General features: G+C 39.8%; 1 protein-coding gene across 1 annotated transcript; it reads left to right on the forward strand.

The window, feature by feature from the left end:
• On the forward strand, window positions 1–21,663 carry zgc:163022 (putative ferric-chelate reductase 1). The gene is made up of 13 exons (XM_044340470.1): window positions 1–187; window positions 799–935; window positions 4,563–4,754; window positions 5,054–5,155; window positions 5,345–5,489; window positions 10,818–10,925; window positions 13,264–13,379; window positions 14,050–14,136; window positions 16,038–16,129; window positions 16,993–17,051; window positions 17,161–17,304; window positions 20,023–20,042; window positions 20,126–21,663. Exons 1-13 carry the CDS (start codon window positions 1–3, stop codon window positions 20,213–20,215), a joined length of 1,479 nt encoding a protein of 492 aa, XP_044196405.1. The 3' UTR covers window positions 20,216–21,663.
• The last annotated feature ends 1,012 nt before the right edge of the window (window positions 21,664–22,675 follow it).

Consider the following 22,675-nt stretch of genomic DNA (forward strand, 5'->3'; position numbering starts at 1 on the left):
ATGGACCATGTTGTGTTGCTGCTGCTGTGTTTTGCTCCGGTGGTTCATTGCTACAGCTCAGGTCTAGTTACAGAGAGCTGTGCCGACCTGCGACCCTACCACAATGGGCTGAGCCCGCAGACAGGCCCAGCACCCTTCACCATCATGACGGACCGCAACAGCTACAGGCTTGGAGAGGAGATCACAGGTAAGGAACAGCATCATGAAAGCACAAAGGGGCAAATGTCCCTTTACAAACAAATGGCTTCTCTTCAAGGGTATAGGTTCAAAATTACTCAATAACATGTTTTCTCTAAACCCTCTAGTGATATCTCTCTCCCCACTCCACCCCAAAACAAGGAAAACAAAGAAATTTAGTTTGTGGTGCTCACAGCACTAAAAAAATACTTAAAAACACAACAGCAATATCTCTTCCCAGTCACAATACCCACTTTGCTTTTACTAGATAAAATTGTTGAGCATATTCTTTTATGTTATAGACAGCCAGTGGTTTGTATTCATTTTTTACTATCCTTATGGTAGACACAAACTTGCAAAGATTTGTTCACTATGTCAGATTACAGTTGCTGTATTACTCTGATTGATTCTGAAAATCATTAGGTGGAGCCATAATTAAAAGTTTTATCTTAACTTTGGAGTTTCTGTGTGTGGATTTTAACAGTACTCTGAAATGAATAAGCATGTGGTTTATGATAACTGTTATGCTAATGTGGGTACCCAGTAATGTCTGAATTCCTTGTCAGTAGGGCTTTCTGGGCTGTGAACATTAATCTAGAATGTTTGTTTTCTTCCTCCCAGTTCAGCTTCAGGCTCCAAGCTCCAAACCATTCTTTGGTTTCCTGTTACAGGCAAGACAGGTGGGGCAGCAGTCTCCTGTGGGCTACTTCACCCAGACAGCAGCGGCTGCTCAGCTCCTCACCTGCAGTCAGAGACCTGTGAGTTTACTCCCATACAGCAGACTTTAATGTGGACAATATTCAGGCCTATAGCAGGCAACACGATAAACCATACCATATCAAACCATAGCATGCATTATATTACAGTATGTGTGTGTAGAATGTGTACATTCAGTATATGGAAAAAGTAATAATGGCTATTTTTCTGCTTTCCAAAATTCTCCTTACCCCAGCTGTTAGAGCTGGTAGCATGGTATATTCAGAGTGAGAAAGGGTGGGTCTCTGGAAGCAAAAAATTATCACATTTTGAAATTAAATACAAAATATTTGAAGCATAAATTCTATACATATCCTGGATCCCTAACCTCTGAAAAAGTAACCTTAGTTGTTCAAGCCAGAAATATTCTTTTATTGTATTGAAATAATGTACAACATAAAGAACAACACACACATAACACAGCAACAGGAAAGTGGTAAAAAATAATCATGTGTAAAACACCTTTAACTCCTTCCTTTGTTCTTTTGTTTGATGTCTTTGTTTGATGTTTCATGTTTGGTGTGTGTGTGTGTGTCCAGAACTCAGCTGTATCCCACAATTCAGTTTCTGCTAAGACCTCCATTCAGGTGGCATGGAGATCAGAAGCATTAAGAGACACAAAACCCATTAAATTCCAGTAAGGTTTAATTCAACTATTCTATTCCATTCCATTCCATTCTATTAGCAATGCCATGCTCGACTGGGGCAGCAATTTGAGCCATTACTTTGCATGGTCCACATGCCTTTCGCCCTTAATTCATGTTTTTGGTGTCGCCACAGTGCATCCTTCGTGCAGAATTTCAGGACATTCTGGGTTGATGTTACAAGTCCAGCCCTGACCTTCACTAATGTCAGCACTGGTGGATCTGCCAGTCTCACTACCGAACCACAAATAATGGCAACCACAATAAATCAACCTGCACCACCTGCTGTAAGTATTGTAATGTTTCACTTATAAGTCAGAGACAAGAGTAAAGTTTTCAAATTAACTGGTTTATCAAACCACTCAAGCAATGTCTCACAGCAACAACACTCAAACTCAACAGCTCCAGTAACACATAGACAGAGCTTAAGTACCCAGCGGGCCATTCCCCCACCCGCCCCTCTGCTCCATCAACCACACCAACTGACCTACCATGCATTCTCGTGATTGGCAGAGAGGTGGAAGATGATAGACTGGCCCTGACTTGCTCAGGGTGTGCTGAAGGGTGCTAGACACCCACTGACATTGCTCAGTCGAGCAATGTCAGTGGGTCTCAAAGCAGCTGAAACAGGGGTGCAGCAGTGCAGGAGAGAGCCTGCACAAACCTCCTGTAGTATGAGGCCAGGCATAAGACGCTCTTCAGCTGCTTCTCATTGGTGGGGGTGGACCAGTCTGCGACAGCCCACACCTTCTCCTCTATGGTGCCGATGCCCTCACCCCCCACCTTGTGCCCCAAAAAGGATGCCTCTCTCTGCATAAAGTGGCACTTCTCAGGGTGCAGCCAGCTGCTTTGATCCTTTCCAGCTCCAGCTGTAGGGATCCTAGGGCAGCCTCAAAGGGACAGCCATGCACCAGGATGTCATTGAGGTAAACCTGGCACTGCTGACTTGGAACACCAGCCAGCACCTTGTCTATCAGCTTTGTAAAGGTGGCAGGGGCATTACAATGTCCACATCTGAGGACCTTGAACTGCCACAGCCCCCGCAGAAGGCTGTCTTGGGTCTGGTCTCTGTAGTGAGAGGAACATGGTAACACCCACTGTGGAGTTCCAAGGAGGAGAACCAGAAGGAGGGGGGAGGGGGGTCTGTGAACCCCCTCTGCAGTCACGGTCAACATGCATTTGCCTTTAAAAGGTGCCAACTCTCCTGTGACCATGCACAGTCCTACCACGACAAAAAGCCCCATGCATGTGTTGTCATCTTCTTCTGGGAGAAGTGGAGCCTGGCTCCCCCGGCTGTGCTGTTGGGCTCCTCCTGTCAATATTGAGGCTTGAGAAGACAGGGTTGGAGTTGGAGTTGGGATTGGGGTTGGGGCATTCCCTGACCAAATGCCCCGGCTGACCAGATTCCCAGCAGACCTTGGGGCTTGGGCGTGGCCTGTGTGCCGTCTGTAGCGACACAGCCCTTATCAGTTCAGTCACTTCAGCCACCCATGCCGACCTCTCTTCTTCCGAGGAGCTCCCTACTGCAGCCCTCACAGCAGGTGGGCTCTCCATTTGACAGTTCCCAGCAGTCACACTCCGCACATTCTTCCTCTCCACAGCCATTTCTAAGGCCAACTGCAAAGACTGTGGATGCAGCTGCCGCTGTACATGCAGTTCAGTGGGGAAGAGAGCTCTGATGAACTGGTCCCATGCCAACTTGCTCTGTACCCCAGGGGGCATGTGTGCAAATGCCTGCCGCGTCTGGCCCTCTATGTTGTTGGCCAACACCTGCAGTGGCTCCCCAGGTTTGTTGCGCTGATTACTCAGTTCATTATGCAGGAGCTCAGCCTTTAAACACCATCCAATTTGCTTCTGTAGAGCCCCCACTAAAGCTCCATAACTACATCTGCCCTCCAGGCTAAGCAGCAGAAGACAGGACAGAGCATTGTCCGTGAGGCACAAAGTTACAGGGTCACTACAGTATTAATTATGATTAGAAATTAAGTATATCTGCCAAACCAAATGGTAGGCTGAGTGACCCAAAAACCAAATACAGCATTAAAAAATATTCACCACAATCTTCACAGGGTAGAAAGAAGGCAGAAGAAGTTAAGGTGAAAAAAACAATTTGATTGGATGTAGTGAAAGTTGAGAAGAAGATATATATACATACACACACACACACATATATATATATATAAAAATCTCCCTCTCACCCCCCTCCCATGGGGGCGTGGTGGTGTGTCTTCCTCAAGCTCGGGTCCAGAGGCCTGGGAGTTTGAGGGTTCTGTGCAGTATCTTAGGTGTTCCTAGGACTGCGCTCTTCTGGACAGAGACCTCAGATGTTGTACCCGGAATCTGCTGGAGCCACTCTCCCATTTGTGGGTCACAGCCCCCAGTGCTCCAATTACCACTGGCACCACTGTTGCCATTACTCCCATCTTTTCTAGCTCCTCTTTCAGCCCTTGGTATTTTTTATCTTCTCGTGTTCCTTCTTCTTGATGTTGCTGTCGCTTGGGATTGCTACGTCTATCACCACTGCCTTCTTCTGTTGTTTGTGGATAAACACGATGTCCTGTTGGTTAGCCACCACCAGCTTGTCAGTCTGGATCTGGAGGTCCCACAGAATCTTGGCTTGGTCATTCTCAACCACCTTAGGAGGTGTCTTCCATTGTGACCTTGGGACCTCCAACCCATACTCAGTGCAGATGTTCCTATACACTATGCCAGCTACTTGGTTATGGCGTTCCATGTACGCTGTTCCTGCCTGCATCTTACACCCTGCTATTATGTGCCTAAATGTTTCAGGAGCATCTTTGCACAGCCTGCATCTGGAGTCCTGTCTGGTGTGGTAGATCCCCGCCTAAGTGTACTAAGTGTCTGTTCTTGTGCTGCCATGATTAGTGCTTCTGTGCTGTCTTTCAGTCCAGCCTTTTCCAGCCACTGGTAGGATTTCTTGATATCAGTGATATCAGTGTAAACCATTTTCTTTTTCCTGTATAGAATATCTCCAATGCGAGCTGTGGTGTCACCAAGGTGTGCCTCAGTCAGCCTTCAAACTGTGACCCTGCAATCAGTGCTGACTGTTATTTCATGTCAGCCAGCATGTCTCCAAGTGATGCAGCTGTCCGCTATGAGATAACAGGTCCTTCTGATGGATACATCTCTTTTGGATTCTCAGATGATCAGAAGATGGTAATGTGAAGACAAATGCTTTATTTAATGTATGTTTGTGTGTACCTGGAGGATTTACTGTAAATTGGTCAGTGTTTCAGTTTTCACTTCACATCCAGACCACATTACCTCAAAAATGAAAGAGCTGATTTCAATTAAGTTTCTGTGGATTTTCATATCAATATTATTTTGACTAATTGTATTTTCTTGTAGTATCAATATGAGGTAAAAATGATTTAGAATTATTTTGAGCAATATCACAATCTAAAGCAGAAATTACCATGACATGACTTTTTATATTATTATCTGTCTGTCCTCAGGGAAATGATGACATTTACATTTGTGGAATAGGCAGTAATGGTCTGGTGTGGTTGAAGCATGCCTTTTCAACTGGAGAAAAGGCTCCACAAGTTCTTCCTCTGGTACTGAAATTTCTCTTATGCCACTGACTTATATCTAAGCTATTGGCACTGTATCTTATAATGGTATTTTGTGAGCCAGAGCATGAACTACTTATGCTCTGTCACTGCTTTTACAATGAGTGAACTGCTGAGTGATGTAACTGTGTAAGATTCTGCTTCATGTTGAAATTATTTCTAACTGTCCATTAGGGGAATGTTTCTGATGTAACCGCATCAGTGCAGGGAATGGTGATCAGCTGTTCCTTCACATCAATGAATCCTATTTCTACTCAGAGGACCACTGGCTTTAACAGGACCTACTATCTCATGTTTGCCCATGGACCCAGCAGCAACGGTAAATACATTGTGTAATGGTGGAGAGGGAAGCTATTAATCTGTGATCAGGGATAAAGATGTTACTAACTACTAGAATGAGCAGAACACAGATACAGTATTTTCACTTTTAAGTTTAAAATTGTCCATATTAGCCTGAATTTGAATGGAGATTAATAAATAAGAGCTGTGTAGAGATTGTCTTTCAGGATTAGTACCTAAAATCATTAAACCAAACTGAAATCAGAATATTGCCTGATGAAGACCATTGTGTTAATAAAGTGAGCTCAAGAGACAGTAAGTGTGCAGGGTTCTTTGGTTTTATTCTCAAGTCAAGAGTTTTGATCCTATGCACCTGTTACTTGGCCTTTATGATGTGCAAGAACTTTTTTGAAATTACATCCTTGAGTTTGACCTCCAAAAGAGTGGTTTAGATAATCTGGTCAAACTATTGGTTTGTTTACATCCTGCCTGATTGTCTGCTCATGTTCCTTGACCCTTCCAACTGGTTCTCATTCCCAGGGCGTCAAAGACCAACGCTTTGTCACACCCCTCGCCATCTGATACCAACACACAAGGCACCTTTTAGCGTCTGTATGAGATACGCCAGGCTTTTGACTAACTCCAATGTAAACTCATAGGGGTTTATTTAAGGATATTTAATATGAAATCATTTTCTTAAAACACAGAGTCTTCCTCAATTAATATCAAGCCACGTCATCCTGTAAAGCACTCCGTTGTGTGGTATGTGTCTGTGTGTGTGTGTGTATGCATGCATTGAATCTTGTACCATGGCCATATAAACGGAATGAAGACAGGGTTATTAAACTGGACTTTACATTTTACATCCCTCATTTAATCCCTGCACTTGTCACTTTGACATTTTCCATCAAACTGGATTTTGGGTTGTCCGTTGCATTCAGCCTCCACTGTTACATAATTTAATTATTTATTCAGTTGTTACATCTAATTAATGCTCTTGTCACCTTCATATATTTCATTTACTTCATTTCTTTGTCCATTGCGCAGTCGATAGTTCCTTTGTAAAGTTAATATTTCATTTCAAGCTTTATATCCCATTTCAAAACTATTATTATTCCATTCTGTAAATAGATTTTAAAAATTCAATTATATTTGAACATAATCTAACCTTAACCCAAGCATTTCAGGCCTTCCTCCAAGCCTGTAGTAATCAAGCGGATAGTAGTTCCAGGTCTGAAAAGGGAAGCCAATACGGAAGTGCCTTAAACCTGCATTCTTTCCAATGGCCAGCAGTAAGTGACTCCACTGGTTGCAAAAAGAAATCTGATTGTATGGAAGTCTATGAGAAAATGACCCTACTTCTCATTTGATTTATTACCTCAGTAAACAGTTTTCTAATGAGTTTATGGTCGCGATCGCTACTTTCAAGTCTTCTTCAATACAGCACGATGTTCATTTTGTAAATTATGATCCCATTTGGAGTAAAATAGATGATAAAAGGGGTATGCTTTAGGGCGTGGCTACCTTGTGATTGACAAGTCACTTCCACCGCGACAACGTTGACAATGTAATGTAACCATGGCATAATCCTAGATTCATTGAATATAGGTGTAGCTGCCACTTGAGATGTGCAGAGAGCCCAGTATTTGTGTTGGTATCTATATTTTTTGAGGCAGCAAAATTATTTATATTTGTATTTGTATTCAAATAAAAGTTTAAATAGGTGTCAAAATACAGTTTTTGTTTTTATTATGCTTTTAATTTTAGGATATTAAAGTGTTAAAATAAGTGTTTATGAAAAAACTATCAAACTACAAAGGAGGTCCCCACACCAGTTCTCAAACTCCAGTCTCCCAGATCATAGATGACTTCGCTGACTACTGAACTAAAACCAAGTGCATCACAAATATGCAGACAGACCTCTACTTATTTATACACCCATAAGACAGAGACAGCACAGCATGTAACGTGTAAAAACGAACTTCAAAGGCGATTCTTGCTTTGCACTTTCCATTTATTGCCTATTTTTTACAACCTAATTTTGTTGAAAGGAGAAAGCGAACAGCAGGTTATGGAGAGTCCCTTGAGAGCACTTTCATGGTGTCAGTAGCTCAGTTTTATCTCTGGGGAACACCCCCAATGCCGGGAGTGATGTCCAAATTAGGAAATGTGCATCATGTAGCAGGTGGATGTGACTCCCATCGTTGAAACCTGTTGATAGATGTAACAGCGGAGCAGAGGAGAATGACTGAGATAGAGATGTAACCAACGTGTGCACTGGTATTTAAGATGTTTTTTCTTTCTCCGCCAAAACAAATAATTTTTAAAATATTTGTACAAAATGCTTATAAAAAACCCACTATTTGTGCCGAATAATGTATTTGTATTTGGGCACACCCCTAGCTGCCACTATTTCACAGCGTGTTTTCAGTTCATGAAAGTTAATTGTAACATTTGTCAACTAAAAAAAGTCTGTTCAGCATTTGGTTGTACTAAAAGAACCTCTAAGGAATTGGCTGTTCTATTTTTCTGATAAGTACATTTAATTTTAATGGTTTTAGGCCTGTTTTTTGCTAGCGAAAATTAGCATTAGCATTAACATTATCACAGTTAACCATGGACTGTAGATGCACTGTGCTAACCAAGTTAGCGCAAGGGTAGGCTCCACCCTCGTCAAAATATGGTCACTTCTGGCTCCAAACATCAACGATAGCGACGGTCAAATCCAAGATGGTGAAAGTCAAATCGCTAAACTCAAGGCTGCAAAACTATGGAGGACCAAAAGGGTCCTTTCACAAAAAACTTTTAAAATAGTCGATAAGTACATCATTTAAAAATACATTAATAAATTCCTAAATAAAAAATGGAATTTCAAAATCTATTTGAAAATAGTTTTAAAAAGAGAAATACAGAACTGAATTCGAAAACAAAATTAAGAATACAGCTTTTAATCAGACATTTAAAAGGGCAATTCCTTTCCCATTTGTATTTCCATTTTCCCACTGCTTTTCCTTTTCCTATTAGCTATTGGATTTGCTGAGTCATTTAACATCTCCATTTAGACTTTCTGTGACACTTTTGGCCCTTGCGGTGTTGAAACAATGCAAATCAGTCTCCCCTGGAAGCCCCCCTCCCATGAGTGGCTCCTGGCTTTCATAATAAAAGCTCAGTTGAGTCTTGTCAGTACAGGCTGTCACATTATGTTGGTGGTTTGATTGATTGTAGTGATACTGCATGCCATGGTCAGAGCTGTACAACCCTGCCGTGAGAGAGAGGAGGGGATGACATCTCTCCTCATCTAGTAACATTAAAAGTTAGGGTTTGTTGTGGGTTTCCTGACTCATTTTAAAATAGACAACAGAAAAAGTGAGAGAGAGGGTGAGTGAACTGAGAGCATGAGCAAACGACAGAGAGCCAGCGCTGGAAAGCTTTCTCTGAGAGAGAGAAAGCCCATGAATGACAGAACAATAACATTATTTTCTGATTGTTTCATGGCACTTACATTCTAAAGCACTAATAAACAACCATCAAACACTGAACAGGTGATTTACTTTGGAGACAGATGCTCCATTGGTGCAATTTGGACACGCAACACATTTAATATTAATAAACTTTGGATAAACAAGCAAACAGCAAGCCTCTCAGCTCCATGTCTGAGTGTAGCGAGGGCTGTTTGATATAAACACTGTTACATTACAGACTGGCAGGGCTTCTGGGCTCTGACTTGCCGAGTGAAACAAAGGCACATGCCCTGCTCAGTTAAACTGCCTGAGAGTGAAGAACGAATATACAAAGGAGAAAAAACAGAGACAGAGGCAGTAAAAATAGCCTGGAGGAGTGCAGACACGTTTGATTGGCAGCAGAATCAACCAATGGAAGGGTTTTAGCTGCTTCTACAGTTCAACCTCAGTTTAGTCTCACTGGTGAAGTTTCTATCTGGATTTAAACCATTTAATATATTAATTCCTTGTCATTTTAATTAATACAATTGTCAATTGATACATATATATGTGGTTGCTTCTATGGTTCAACCTCAGTTTAGTCTCTGGATTTACATCATTTAATTTATTAAATCCTTATTGTTTTAATTGATGGATGCAGTTCTTGAAAAATAATAAGAAATCCGTCTGTTCTAAACATGCACATTTTGAACAGGTACTGCACTAGTTAAAAGAAAATCTTAAAATGGGAATTGCCAGTAAGAAAAATACTTCTGGGCGAGTCCTATGGTCAGCCAATCATAAAGCTTCAAATTCTGGATTTCAGTGCATAGAAGATCAGTGGAATAACAGTGCTTTCAGATGGGCTCCATTGAACAGGCTTGTTTTGCAACCTCTACAACCTGGGTTAGAGGATTGCACATTAAATCCATAACAATGTACACTTTTTATGCAATTTCTTTCCATTGAATGGAGGATTCATGGTAGACTCATCGCATCCAATATTGACACAAGTGGAGCATGGATGTAACAATGCATTTATAATACACCCAAGAAGAAACTAGGAAACCTAACAAAGCCTTCAGCACTTTAAATCAGTTCACTTTCAGATACTGAATCATTTAGTAATAAATTATGTGATTACAGTGTAGGGTTTTGTAACGTGAAACACTCTGAGGTTCTCTGGATCCATTCGTGTCCTAGAGTATCATCATCTCCATAGCAACAGTAGCTGAGGATTATGGCTAGTGTAGAGCCTCCCGCTATCCAATACTGACAAAAAAAAACCTTATTTCACAGAATTGAAGGAGAAATAATTAAAACCGATGGCTATAACATTAACCTGTTGTATTGTTGAGTTATCAAGAAATATTGATGATGTCTTTAAAAGAAAACATTAACATGGTGACAGTGACTAAAATACTTCCAGGCAACATGTCCTCTGGTCCACCCACTGACTGATGCTCACAGCATCTTACAGACCCACAAGAAGGTTAATATTGGAGTTAATGGATGGCTGGAGCAGTTGCTCTGAGCGTCTAATAATGATGCGGATGGGTTTACGTTGGGGTTAGTTGAAAGCCCAGTGGGTCTCATACAGATGCTAAAGGGTGCATGATGTCACCATGTTCCCAGATTCCACCTATAACCTTTAAGTGCAATGTTATCATAACTGATACATAAACTATTACACTTAACTAACTGGAGTATTTTCCAAGTTCTGCAATGACTGACCGAAACTTCACCATCTTTGATGTAGTGTTAATATAATTTCAATTACCATGTAGAAAGTCATGTTTCAGCTTTAACAAGATGAGCAGCAGTTGTTTCTAAATGAAAAGTAAGTTGAGGTGCTAGCATCACTCTGAAGTCTATAATGAACAGGAAGTAGAGCATTCAGCTGTCTGTTTTATGCGTTTATCCTACAGGACAAATCCAGTTCCATGCAGATTCTTTCATCAGCTCTGACAAGGTAGATATTTCCAGACCTCAGCTTGTAAGAATAGGTGGATGGCCTAATATCATCAAAGCACATGGTAAGATCCCACCCAGAATGATTAGTACACTAGCACAATCTGGAAACACACAATTGTTTTTGTCCTGTTACTGCAGCATCAGAACGTAAGAATAATAATGTCACTTGGTTTATCCAACACCAGTCCGGAGCAGGATATAATCCACAATACTAATCAGTGATTTTGGTGACCCCTTAACTTTCCTTAAACACTTCAATCTATGGGGACATTGTGATGAAATTACTGAGCACAGTATGCTTCCCTGAGGATGAACTGTTTTCTTTTTTCTTTTTTTAAATGAACTTTTATGTTGACTAAAACTAGTGTATCCATTCTGTCTGACCTGAGTCAAGTGACAAAAAATGGAATTGAAACACATCTGGTGTAGTCGGGGTGTGAGTCAATAACCACCTTTATTAGACCACTTAATTTGGGTGGCTGTGTATGCACAGGCTTGTGGATGGATGTAGATGGGTGAAATATTGTCCTTTGTCTTAAGGGATAATGTATTATGGAGACGTATTGTCCTCTCAACTTTCCAAAGCCATATAGTTTTACCAAGCAAGGGCATTCATGCTATATAATGCTGAACTCTGAACTATTGTGAACACAATGTGTTATCAGCTTTCAAAGCAGTGGTCTGTAATGTAACCCACCAGCATTTAATGGACGTGCTGGTCTTGAGGTGTGGTCAGATGTATTGTTTGAGCATTGCTATCTTGAGACAGCGGAAAGTGATTGCACGATTGACCAACAAAAACCTGGTCTGAAGTCAATGGCTCAGTGTTTCACTGTATGTTAAAAGTGCATTATGAAGATATTAATATGCGACTACATAGGCTGGTACACAACATGCATACACACTGCTTGTTACACACACACGGATGTGCAGCAGCACACAAACATTCAAAAGATTACAAATAAAATGATTACAATGTGAGAGATTATTATTGTGTACATTACATTAGTCATAGTATTTATCAGAATTAGCTAATCGCAGTAATGACGAATGAAATTGTCTAATTATTTGACCAAATCATGGCAATACATAGGTGTCTGTCAAGACCCAGCAAACAGATATTGACAACAGATTAGACACAGATCTACTTTCCTGTCACATCAATACATGAAGACATGAGGTACACTTGGGGAAATAAATGAGGGGAAAACAATGATTGAACTAAAGATGGAAAGAACTATGGACAGCTCCTAGCTGCTGCAGCAGGATCAGCACCTTGGAGGGCTGATCAAGTCCTGATAGCTGTGTATGATGATTTTTTACATGATTAAAATTAATGATTTAATTTTTGAACAATATTTAACAAATATTCTTTAACATTTCTGAGATTAAAGTGATCAGGTTTCTATATTTTAAGCAATTAAAATCCTGCTGATTTTATCTGTTACTCCATGACTGAAAACAATTTTTAAGAGAACCAAATCTGTAATTAAAAAATAAACCTTTTCAAAAAACAAATGAAGAGAAATTTGCAACAAATTAATGAACAGGATCTTAAACTAGTTGGGGCCACGGGAAGGTCCAGGAGCAGCAGGGGCCAGTGTGCTTGTAAAGGATCATGCACTTTCACTTCGTGCATGAGCAGATCCGTTTCCTCTGCAGAGAATCGCTCCTTCTTACTACTTGGCAAATGCACCATTATAATAGCAATCCGCCAAGGTGCAAGTGCACTTGGCTTTTAAAGGGAATGGGAGATGACACTCTGATTGGTTTATTGCATGTTACGCCCAAAACACACCCATGATTAATTAGGAGACTAAAGACAACCCTTTAGAACCATGCGCCTGGTGCTCCAACCATTCTTTCCATGATGAAATTAGCAAAAGTGGATTTGGACACACCATGCGCCATTCACTGTAGACCATGCGCTTATATCGTTAAGATGGGGCCTAACGGCTGTCTTCAATCATTTAGTACTCCTTATACACAGAAATACATTTAAATTTTGGACTCATATGAATCATTATCACTATTTCATGTCATCACTGTAACAGACACACTAACACTAACACTAACATTGACTATTTTTTTGTTCCAGAGGGGAAATTTGTGAGGGCACTAACTCTATTTAACACAAAGTTCATATTTAGAATTAAAACAAAATGGCAGAGGGTAAATATAGTGCACTATGTAGTACATAACTAGTCATTTCAGGCACAGCTTTAGTCTCATTTTTGGTTCATGTTTGTCTGAAAGGCCAAAATAATAGAAAAGCCAGTAACCATAACCATTAGCTCACTGTCATATAATCTGTCCATGGGTAACATGCATATTGAGTCATAAAACCATACAGTCTGATCTGAGAACAGGGAGGCATTCAAACATTTGATTGTATTTCAGGATCACTGATGCTGATAGCCTGGATGACCACGGGATCACTGGGAATGATGGTAGCCAGATATCTGAAAGAAATGGCCAAGGGACAGAACCTGTGGGGCAAAGATGTATGGTTTCTGGTGAGACTTCACAGATACAACAATATTTTACAGAGGAATTACTTTTTTATACAGTATATCCCACATTTGATCAGATTTCAAAGAGATGTACGAACAAAAAACATTTGGAAACCATGAAAATACAAAAGTTAAAATCAGCAACATATGAGGATACTATATATTCAGAAAGAAACCCCACACTTGGAAACGTGTGTTATATATTTCTGCAATTGTGGGGAACAAGATAATCTATTATCTGTATATTGTGAATTATGGTAGAGACCAACAAATTAAACCATCCAATAATGTCTCATACATTATTGGACAGTTTAAAGGATAATTGAGATTTTTATTGATAAAAACTACATTATGTCATGATTTTTTATTTAAGCTGAGTTGATGTCTTTGAAGTGATTACTGAGAATATTAATAACTGAAACATTTTAGATACATTGTAGGTGTGTCTAAATTAGTATCTCCGTAGGAAGTAGTGCCTTCAACCTGATTTTCACCATGGCTGGACACAACCAAAACAGGAAATAAATAAAAAAACAAATCACAATTATAGAAAAATACACTCATTTCCGATTAAAGCCAAGTCAAATGAGAAGATCTATATCAGAAAGGTCTAGGGTGTGTTTTTTCTAGAGAACATATATCTGAGAATGCTGTCTTGTTTGTGCTTCTCTAGGTCCATGTTGCAGTGATGAGTTTGACGCTAGCAGCCACAGCCATTGCCTTCATCCTCTCCTTCATATATGCAAAGGACTGGTCTGGGGTCAGTACATTAGCATTTTATGAACATTTTCCATCTATCATCATATGGACTGAAGCCTCCTGGATGTGTTGTTGAGGCTTTTTCTTTTGAAGCAGTCTGCTTCTCTGTGTCATTTTGCACTGTATTATAAGTACTGTGTATGCCATTTGATAACAATGATAGAGTTGAGATGCTTTGTTACAACAGACTTATGTTGATATTTCATAAAAAATATGTCTGTTAATGGCCAGTTCTCGCTCTGGGCTACAAACTGATTTGAATGATGTTATGGAAATTTTTGCATCATTGCTCAAAAAACACACAGAGTCATAAAGAAAGCATTAAACATTGCTAATTGTTGAAGCAGTTGTAGACACTGTAAAATACATTACATAATCAATAACAATTATACAAATGTAATGTATGTATATTTGTTGACAGCTCCATAGCACACATTCAAGCCAAATACAGAAATACAATTATCTTGTATTTTTAGAGAGAAAGCATGTTGTTCAGCTGGCCCTTTCTCCAAAGTCAGCCCTTTCTCTAAAGATTGAACACAAACCAGACAGCTTTATACCTCTCCAGAAGCAAGGTTAAAAACAGTCAGGTCCCTAAAAGGACAAATCCACAAACTGTTATGTCTTCTTACGAACAAGTATGGTCATACGATGATCTTACAGAGAACTCATGGTTGGTCAATAATGTCCTTCCAATGTAGCTCATCCAGGTTCCTCATGATCCACACAGTTTCTAAGGCAATAGGCTTAAGTTGAAGATATCTGTAGCTAATCCCCGAGGTTAGTAAACAACCCTAAGATAGAAACAAGTTCAAGGGTTCAACTAGATTTCTTCACAAAATGCCACAATGACACAGTAGCATAACTATCACACTGAATTGAAACCAAACAACACTGTCCCCTAAGGTTTGTCAGATCACCAAATTAAAGAGACAGAAATCTACATAGCTATGATTTGTCTTCCCACAGGCTCAGACAAAAGTACAACATAAATTAACTGTTAGACAGAGGCTGAATAACTTGCATACAGTCAACTTAAAGATAGACACAGCAGCTTGATATGTAGAGCAGGCATTGAATGACAGACTATCATTGACCCCTTAGTTTGAAAACATTTGTAAAATATATAATATATACAAGAAATACATCAAATGATATCCACTATTTAAATCGCCATTACAATGAAAATTATGTAAAAATTTGACTGCAAATGAGATTCAAAGTATACAGCCTTATTTCATACTAACATGATGGTAATTTATGGGATTACTTCCTTCATATTTTTCAATGGACTAATGGGATTATACTGTAATGTAAAATGCACATCATGTTTTGGCTAGGTAATTACATTATTGCATTATTTTATAATGTAAAGCAGTCCATTACAACACCACCAAGTGCAATGTTAAGGAATAGTTCAATATGTTGGGAAGTACATTTATTCGCCTTGATCCTGATAGTGAGATGAGAGGATGGACATCAATCACATGTTTGTGTATTAAATTACAGAGCTGGAGTCAGGACGTGGTTAGCCTAGCTTAGCATAAAGACTGAAAGCAGTGGGAAACAGCTAGCCTGGCTCTGTCCAAAGTTCAAAAAACTACCAACAAAATAATGACAAATAAATTAAAACACTGAATACATTTTACTAAATTAGTAAAATGTTCCACTTGGCAACATTCTCAGAGCAGCTTTTATATTGACATATTGATTGTCGAATAATACACTTTAATCAAAGTATCACCCTTACTTTGCCTAAAATATACCTGAAATGCTGTCCTCAAATAAGTTTTTATCTGGTTAAAGGGAAAATGGAAAAATTAAGTATGAACAATGTAAACACTTCCCCAGTGTGACAGGTGTATGTCAGTGAATGTCTTTGTTGCTGTGTGCTTTTTTCAGGGTGCCCATCCTGTTTTAGGCTGCCTGGTTATGATCCTGTCTTTCCTCCAGCCCATATTGGCTCTGCTGCGCTGTGGCCCACAACATACATTGTAAGTACCCTGCTGTGTGTGTGATTTAACAAGTCCCCAAAACTAATGACAAAATAGTTGATTCATCAGTGAAATCCAAAACAACACTTCTGCTGACTTGGCGTCTCTATCAGTTGGACATACCAGCCTACTTGGTTAAAACAAAGATTGTGGCCATGGTTGAAGAAAGATCAGCTTTGAGGTTAAAGAAGCCAAAACTATCTGTTTGGTGGGCGACAAGGGACTAAGCACTGAGAGAATCACAATCAAAAGAGGCTGCTTGTCAGGAAATCTTAACCGAAAGGTCACTTACCATCCTTCTCTGGAGGTTTTAACTGCATTTCACAGTCTTGAGCCGATGGATATCATTACCCAGATAGCATATGGAAGTGGGCCACTTAAGGCAATGATGTGGCACTTCTGGCCTTCTTCTGGCCCAGACAAAATGGATGTGAGCCTGAAATGGCCCAGATGTAAAATAGCAAATATCGCCCATATATCCCAAATCAAATGTGAGCCTTTTTTGGTAAAGATGCAGTGGTCTTGGTGGATGTGGGCTGGTTCTGGTTTATCTGGTTTGTTCTTGGTTGACATATGGCATTGCTATGGCTTACTTGTGGCCCATATCTGGGAAACAGGTGCAGACCACCCAAGTGCCATCATTCCATGCAGTATGTGGGATGAAAGTGTTGGGTGTGGGCCGGATCTGGGCATCAGCAATTTTGCTATCTGGATAGCCAATGGAGTTTGCTCAGTTGTCATGGAGATGGCTCATTTTCATCTGGGGTTTCTTCTCTGTTTTGTCAGGTACAAGAAGTGGGTAATGATAACAGTTAAAACCATGACAGCTGATAATTTAATATTTTCCCTCTTTTCTTTGACAGGAGGTTTCTGTTCAACTGGACTCATGCTTTGAATGCAGTGGCAATAAAGATTTTAGCTGGTAAGGGCCTAAATGTATCTTTCTCCAGAGCACTCTTAATAAAAGATGTTTAGTAATTCCACAAGAGACTGTGCTTGTCTTGAAAAGGCTCTTGTGTGCTGTTACATAGTGGCGGCCATATGCACAGGACTGACGTTGATTGATAACACTCTGGGCCAATGGCTGATAAAAGTGATGGGTGGTTTTGTTGGCTGGGAAGCTGTCTTCTATATCCTGTTGGAGGTCCACTTAAAATGGAAGATTAAGAGAACAGGTAAATACACTTTTTAATTCTGATAAAATCACTGTGAAGTGAATCTTAATGTGTGCTTGTTTGCAGCTGAGAGGAAGGCAGAATAATACAACCTGAATTGAAGTGGTGGTGTGCATTCAATATATTGTAACCTCTGTGAGCCTCATTAGGAGTGTTGGATTGACTTCTTTCTTTCAACTCATCATTTTATGAATGTTGAATGTAATGAATGAATGTTAAGAAAACTGTTAGTGGTGTGTCATTTGCTAGTGTCATGTGAAACAACAATGACAATGTACATGTGAATTACTGTCAGGATCTTGGTTAAGTTGTACTAGGCCTGTACTGAAAGAGATTTCATGCTCAGTGAACCTATCCTGTAAATCTTGAGGCAGACCCAACCCCAGAAAACCTAAAGAATGTGACCTAAACTGAATTAAGGTCAAGTCATCAGCTGTAGTTTGTTTGCTGTGGTCCAAATCAGTGGATGAGTTATTAACTTAGTACGATTTCTGTATTCACATCTGCCCAAATAAATTGTACCAAGGGGGAAAACAAACCAGAGTCTGATTCAAGTTGAGATTCAGATCTGTGTCATGCTTGAAAAATGCCCTGATACAGTTCTGGGTTGATTTCAATGCATTACAGGTCTCAGGAGCCAACAGGACATGAGAGAAACCAGAACAGTTTAATGTGCACTCCATGCTGCATCTTTGTAGAACCTGTACTGTACCTGTTCCTTAAAGAGGACTGCGTTTTAGAGACAGTCACTACTCCCTACTACAGAGGAAACCGCTTGTAGTGATCATGTCTGTCCAGTCACATTGATCACTATAAGTGGATAATTATTATAACCATTTTTGTTTTTTTTCTTAATTTCTCATGCAGATTACCATCTAATTGACACTTGTATATTTATTACATGAATATAAAGTAATGAAATGGGCAGCTCTGCTATTTACTGAATTTTATTGACTGTTTGAAAGTACAGAAGAGCTGTTTCAAACACTTGTTTCACAGCTGCATCTCGTTGGCTCATTTTTGGCAGATTGTCATAAGTTTCAAGGAGACTATGTTTTTCATTGAGAGAAAATGACTTCTTTTTCCCATCATGATTTCAATGTGCACGCAGCACCAGCTTCAGGTAACCAGCCTGAAGCAGATGGTTTGTGCATTGTGCTGGGCGCCAGCAGTGAGAAAGTTGAACTAGAATCACCTCTTGGAGAAACGCAACCTGTAACCCTGCCATGAGGGAAGACTAAAACATTACTAGGACGTTTGATAATGTTAAAAGTAAAGTAGATTTTGCTGAAGGCTTCCTGACTCATTTTAAAAAAGGAGAGAGAGAGAAAGAGAGAGAGAAGCAGTGGTTCAGCAAGCTAGAGAGTGGATGAGGAGAGCGAGCAGTGGTAACGAGAAAGCTGGTGAATGAGAGGAATAAAACATTATTTTCTGATTGTTTCATGGCGGTTTAAAATAAACACACCCACACCCCACAACGCCTGATAATGGTACTGCAGCTGCTAAATGCACATCATATGTGCTCAATATCCTTAAGTTGGTCTTAAATGCAGACAAAACCAAATTTATGTTTTTCTCCAGAGCCAAAAATATTAATATGGATAACCTCATCATCATCACTAAAAGAGGCACCAATATTAAAAGAGTCATGGTATACAAATACCTTGACATTTGGATTGATGAGAAGATATCCTTCAATAAATCATGTATCAAATTTAGTGAGTAAATTAATGTAAAAGATAGGCTTTTTCTTTAGGAATAAATCCTGCTTCTCGTTACATTGTAGAAAACTCTTGTTGAGGCAATTTTTTTATCAGTTTAAGACTATGGTGACATCTTGTACAGGCATGCTTTGGCTGCGACTTTAAGCCGTTTGATGCTGTCTACCCTTCTGCACTCAGGTTCATTACTGGTGATGCTTATATAACATTTATCATTGCATCCTGTACAAAAGTCTGGGTGGTCCTTTCTCTCTGAGAGGTGGGATTTGCATATGTATTTGTTTATTTGCAAGGCCCTTATTAGAAAGCTGCCTTCTTATATTACTTCCATGCTAGTTTGGTCCACTGGACAACATTACACTAGGACTAAAGACTGGCTCATGTTCCATGCCCCACATGTCAATACAGAGTTTGGAAGAGCTGCTTTTGGCTTCTTTGCACCATCCAATACACACACTACAAAAGCACTACAAAGCACTATAAAAATTAATTCATTGATTCATTCACTCTTGGTCATTTTAATTCCACAATCTCAAATGTTTTAACTTCTTTTAACCTGTTTTAATTGATTTTGTTGTTACTTTATTTATTAATTATATTTATATGTTTGTTTTAATTGACTGTCTTTTCTCTTGCTTGACGTCATTGTAAATGAAGGCTTCGCCCTCAATGATTTTCGAGTTTAAATAAAAATGAATAAACACGAAAACTGTTCTACAGGCAGAAACATCAAACTGCTGTAAAGTGAAGGTTTTCAGTGACATCTAGTCCAGAACTGGATTGACTAATAGAAGCAAGAGCTCCACAAGTGAAACCAACTGGAGCAAATCTAGTCAGGTCCCACTTTGTTAGAGTCAGCTTGTTTTTTGGGTCCATTGCTGTTGGATCTGTTAGCGTTCAACAGAACTAAATGTAAAAACTTTTATGTGGAAAACAATGTTTTATTGTTTAAGTATCCTGCAGGGACTTAATCTTTTCTCTTTTCTTTGGATTACAGATACTTTGGAATCTACTATGGTAAGACAAAACATGCTTAAAAGTAAATAAATAAACAATAACATCTGACTTCTAATGTAAACTGTGTTGTTTTGTCACCATAGAAATCAGTTGATGTCCTGCTGATGACTATATTCTTCATGGGAAATCTGGCCTTTTTGGTGGCATTGTTGGTTGGAATTGGAATGTCATAAGAAGAGCCATGATGTCGCAGGAAGTTTGCCAAAAATAACACTACTGAGAGGTGGGAGGAGCCTATGTCTATGTTGAAGCTGGAGACTGATTTTGATACTGATAGGCCGACAGTGGTAAATGAGAGACCAGTGGTGGTGCCCCATGTTTGGCGTAAGATATGTTTGGGCAGCGAGAGAAAGCTTAAAAGCGGGTAAATAGGTCACACTCATGCAGGGCCGTGCACAGACAACCTGAAATAGATCTAAATCTATACTTCTACACACAGGAAGTAAAAGTTCATCAGGTTGACCTTTGAGTACTGTTCACCAATAAACTCAGACTCTTTGTCAGAGTGGAAACCCCTCAGAGAATAAGGAGGAGAAGAGAGGAGAGGAGGACAGGAGGATACAAGAGATAAGGAGTAAGGATGTCAGGCCCTCTACCTCTGCCTAGCTGTGTGTGTGCGTGTGTGTGCGTGCATGCTTGATTGCAAGAGTGGAGTCAGATGTGTGGAGTTAGGCCACCAGCTACCAGTCACCATGATCATCCTGCTGTGCTTCAAATACCCAGTTCCTACCTCAACACTCCACCAGATCATAGACTCAGTTACACTCATTCCCTGGCCTGACTCCTGCCTCCATCCCTCTCCCATTCTGCCTAGAACCCGCTCACCTCCGTTCTCACAAGCTCTGTGGACTCACTCTGCCCTGCTTCACTCTGCCAATTCCCCTGCCTTGCCTTGCTCAGCTTCCTGCTCCTGTCTTAGCCTCAGATTGCAGCTGCAAGCCTCAACTTCTCCCTGGTTCCTCCTCGCCCAGCCTCTGCTTCCCCCTGGACACAAAGACTCTGCTGCTCCATTTTTACTGTTTTACGTCAGACTAGCTTGTTATTAAGTTTAATGGTGGGCTATTGCCTAAGTTAGGCTGGCTGCTGTATTTTGATGTTTATGATATTGATGTTTAGATATTGAGATGTGGATCACACTGCTCCGCAGGGCGCTTGATATGTGTGCATTAAAGGTCCAGTGTGTAGTATTTGGTGGCGTCTAACAGAACAGACTTGGTAAAAATTTGATATAATATTCATTAGTGTGTCTTAATTAGTGTCTTATCAACTGAAAATAATAATTGTTGTGTTTTCGTTTCGTTTCATACTTATTATTTAGGAAAATCACAGGAGCGTAAATCGTCATCGTCAAAGAAACAAAAAACGAAGAAGCTAAACAAAATCAGGACAAGCAGCGGCATAAAATGAGGATAAACATTGGTGTTGCCTTTCCCAGATGGAAATCCCTGTTGCTAGAGAAATGTTTGCAGACTGACGCCGAAGTTGCCTGATTTCTGCTGAACAGGTAAGAGTAACGTTAAAGATTACAACCGAATTAAATATATATTTCTCCCCGCTGGTAATGGTTCAAAACCTAGATGATGTACAATGATTATTAGCAGTACATTAGTTTCCCCGAAAAGAAATGCCGCAATGTTAAATATTAGCACACTGTAGCTTCATCTCAGTTTGTGCCTCTCACAGAGCTGGTGGTCTGATAAGAGACAACAGAGAGGCAATATTGTGCTCATAACCCAAATATTTATTCATTTTCTGTGGCAGTAAGACAACACATGGGCCAATAACTAACTAAGATATTTAGGGCTGGTGATGTGCTAAAGACAAAACATAAAGTCAGAGTAATGAGTTAGTGTGAAAGATAAACTGAGAAGTCTGCTCATCACCGAGTTAATACGTTCTGTGAATATTTTTCACAGTGCTCCATAATTTCATTGTATGCTCCTAATTTGTCATTAGGAGCACATGTAAATATTGGGGGGAATAGTTACCTTATAGTCGAACACAAGTAACCTTTTCCCCATTTCAATGTTGAAAAATATGTAATTGCTACCAGGATTTTAATTTTACATTCATCAGTCAGAAGTAGAATTTTTCTGTTATTTATTTTGATGTGTTTATCCAGGCCAGCCAAGGTTCCCAGCATCTTAGGACGTAACATAATGTATTGTCGTGGAAAAATCTTCATATGGGCCAATAAATCTTCAGGTCACCCAAAACTTATAAGAGAAAGACTCAAAAATACACTGGAAGCTGGTAGAGTTCAATGTGAATAGGTTTACTGTGCATATGAAAAAAATACAGAGCAAACTGATGCCTTTGTCCCGGGACAAAGAAAAACCAGATGCAAAATCATAAAACCTCATATTATATACTTTTCATAACTCCTACTATTGTGGAGCTTATTTTCTAGACTCCACCTCATTTTTAAATTATGTTCAACCATCTGGTCATTATTTCTGAGTTCATGAGTGACCTTTACGCTTTGGTGATAATACAAGGGTGACTTATCTTATAAATTACTGCCTCAGCATCTTCCATCTTTTTCTCACACTAAAAATGGACCTGGCGGCCTTTAATCATTTCACACAGAAAACCAAATTGCTATATCACAGATTAGCCCTCTTGCTAACTCC

The sequence above is a fragment of the Thunnus albacares genome, chromosome 21 (assembly GCF_914725855.1).
Source record: "Thunnus albacares chromosome 21, fThuAlb1.1, whole genome shotgun sequence".
In the NCBI taxonomy this organism is placed as follows: Eukaryota; Metazoa; Chordata; class Actinopteri; order Scombriformes; family Scombridae; genus Thunnus; species Thunnus albacares.

What these genes read in the sequence shown, in the direction of transcription:
- zgc:163022 (XM_044340470.1), top strand. Translation starts at nt 1, where the DNA reads ATGGACCATGTTGTGTTGCTGCTGCTGTGTTTTGCTCCGGTGGTTCAT. An exon ending in CTCCACAAGTTCTTCCTCTG is followed by an intron (nt 5,156 to 5,344) that starts GTACTGAAATTT and finishes ACTGTCCATTAG; the next exon opens with GGGAATGTTTCTGATGTAAC. An exon ending in CCATGGACCCAGCAGCAACG is followed by an intron (nt 5,490 to 10,817) that starts GTAAATACATTG and finishes TTTATCCTACAG; the next exon opens with GACAAATCCAGTTCCATGCA.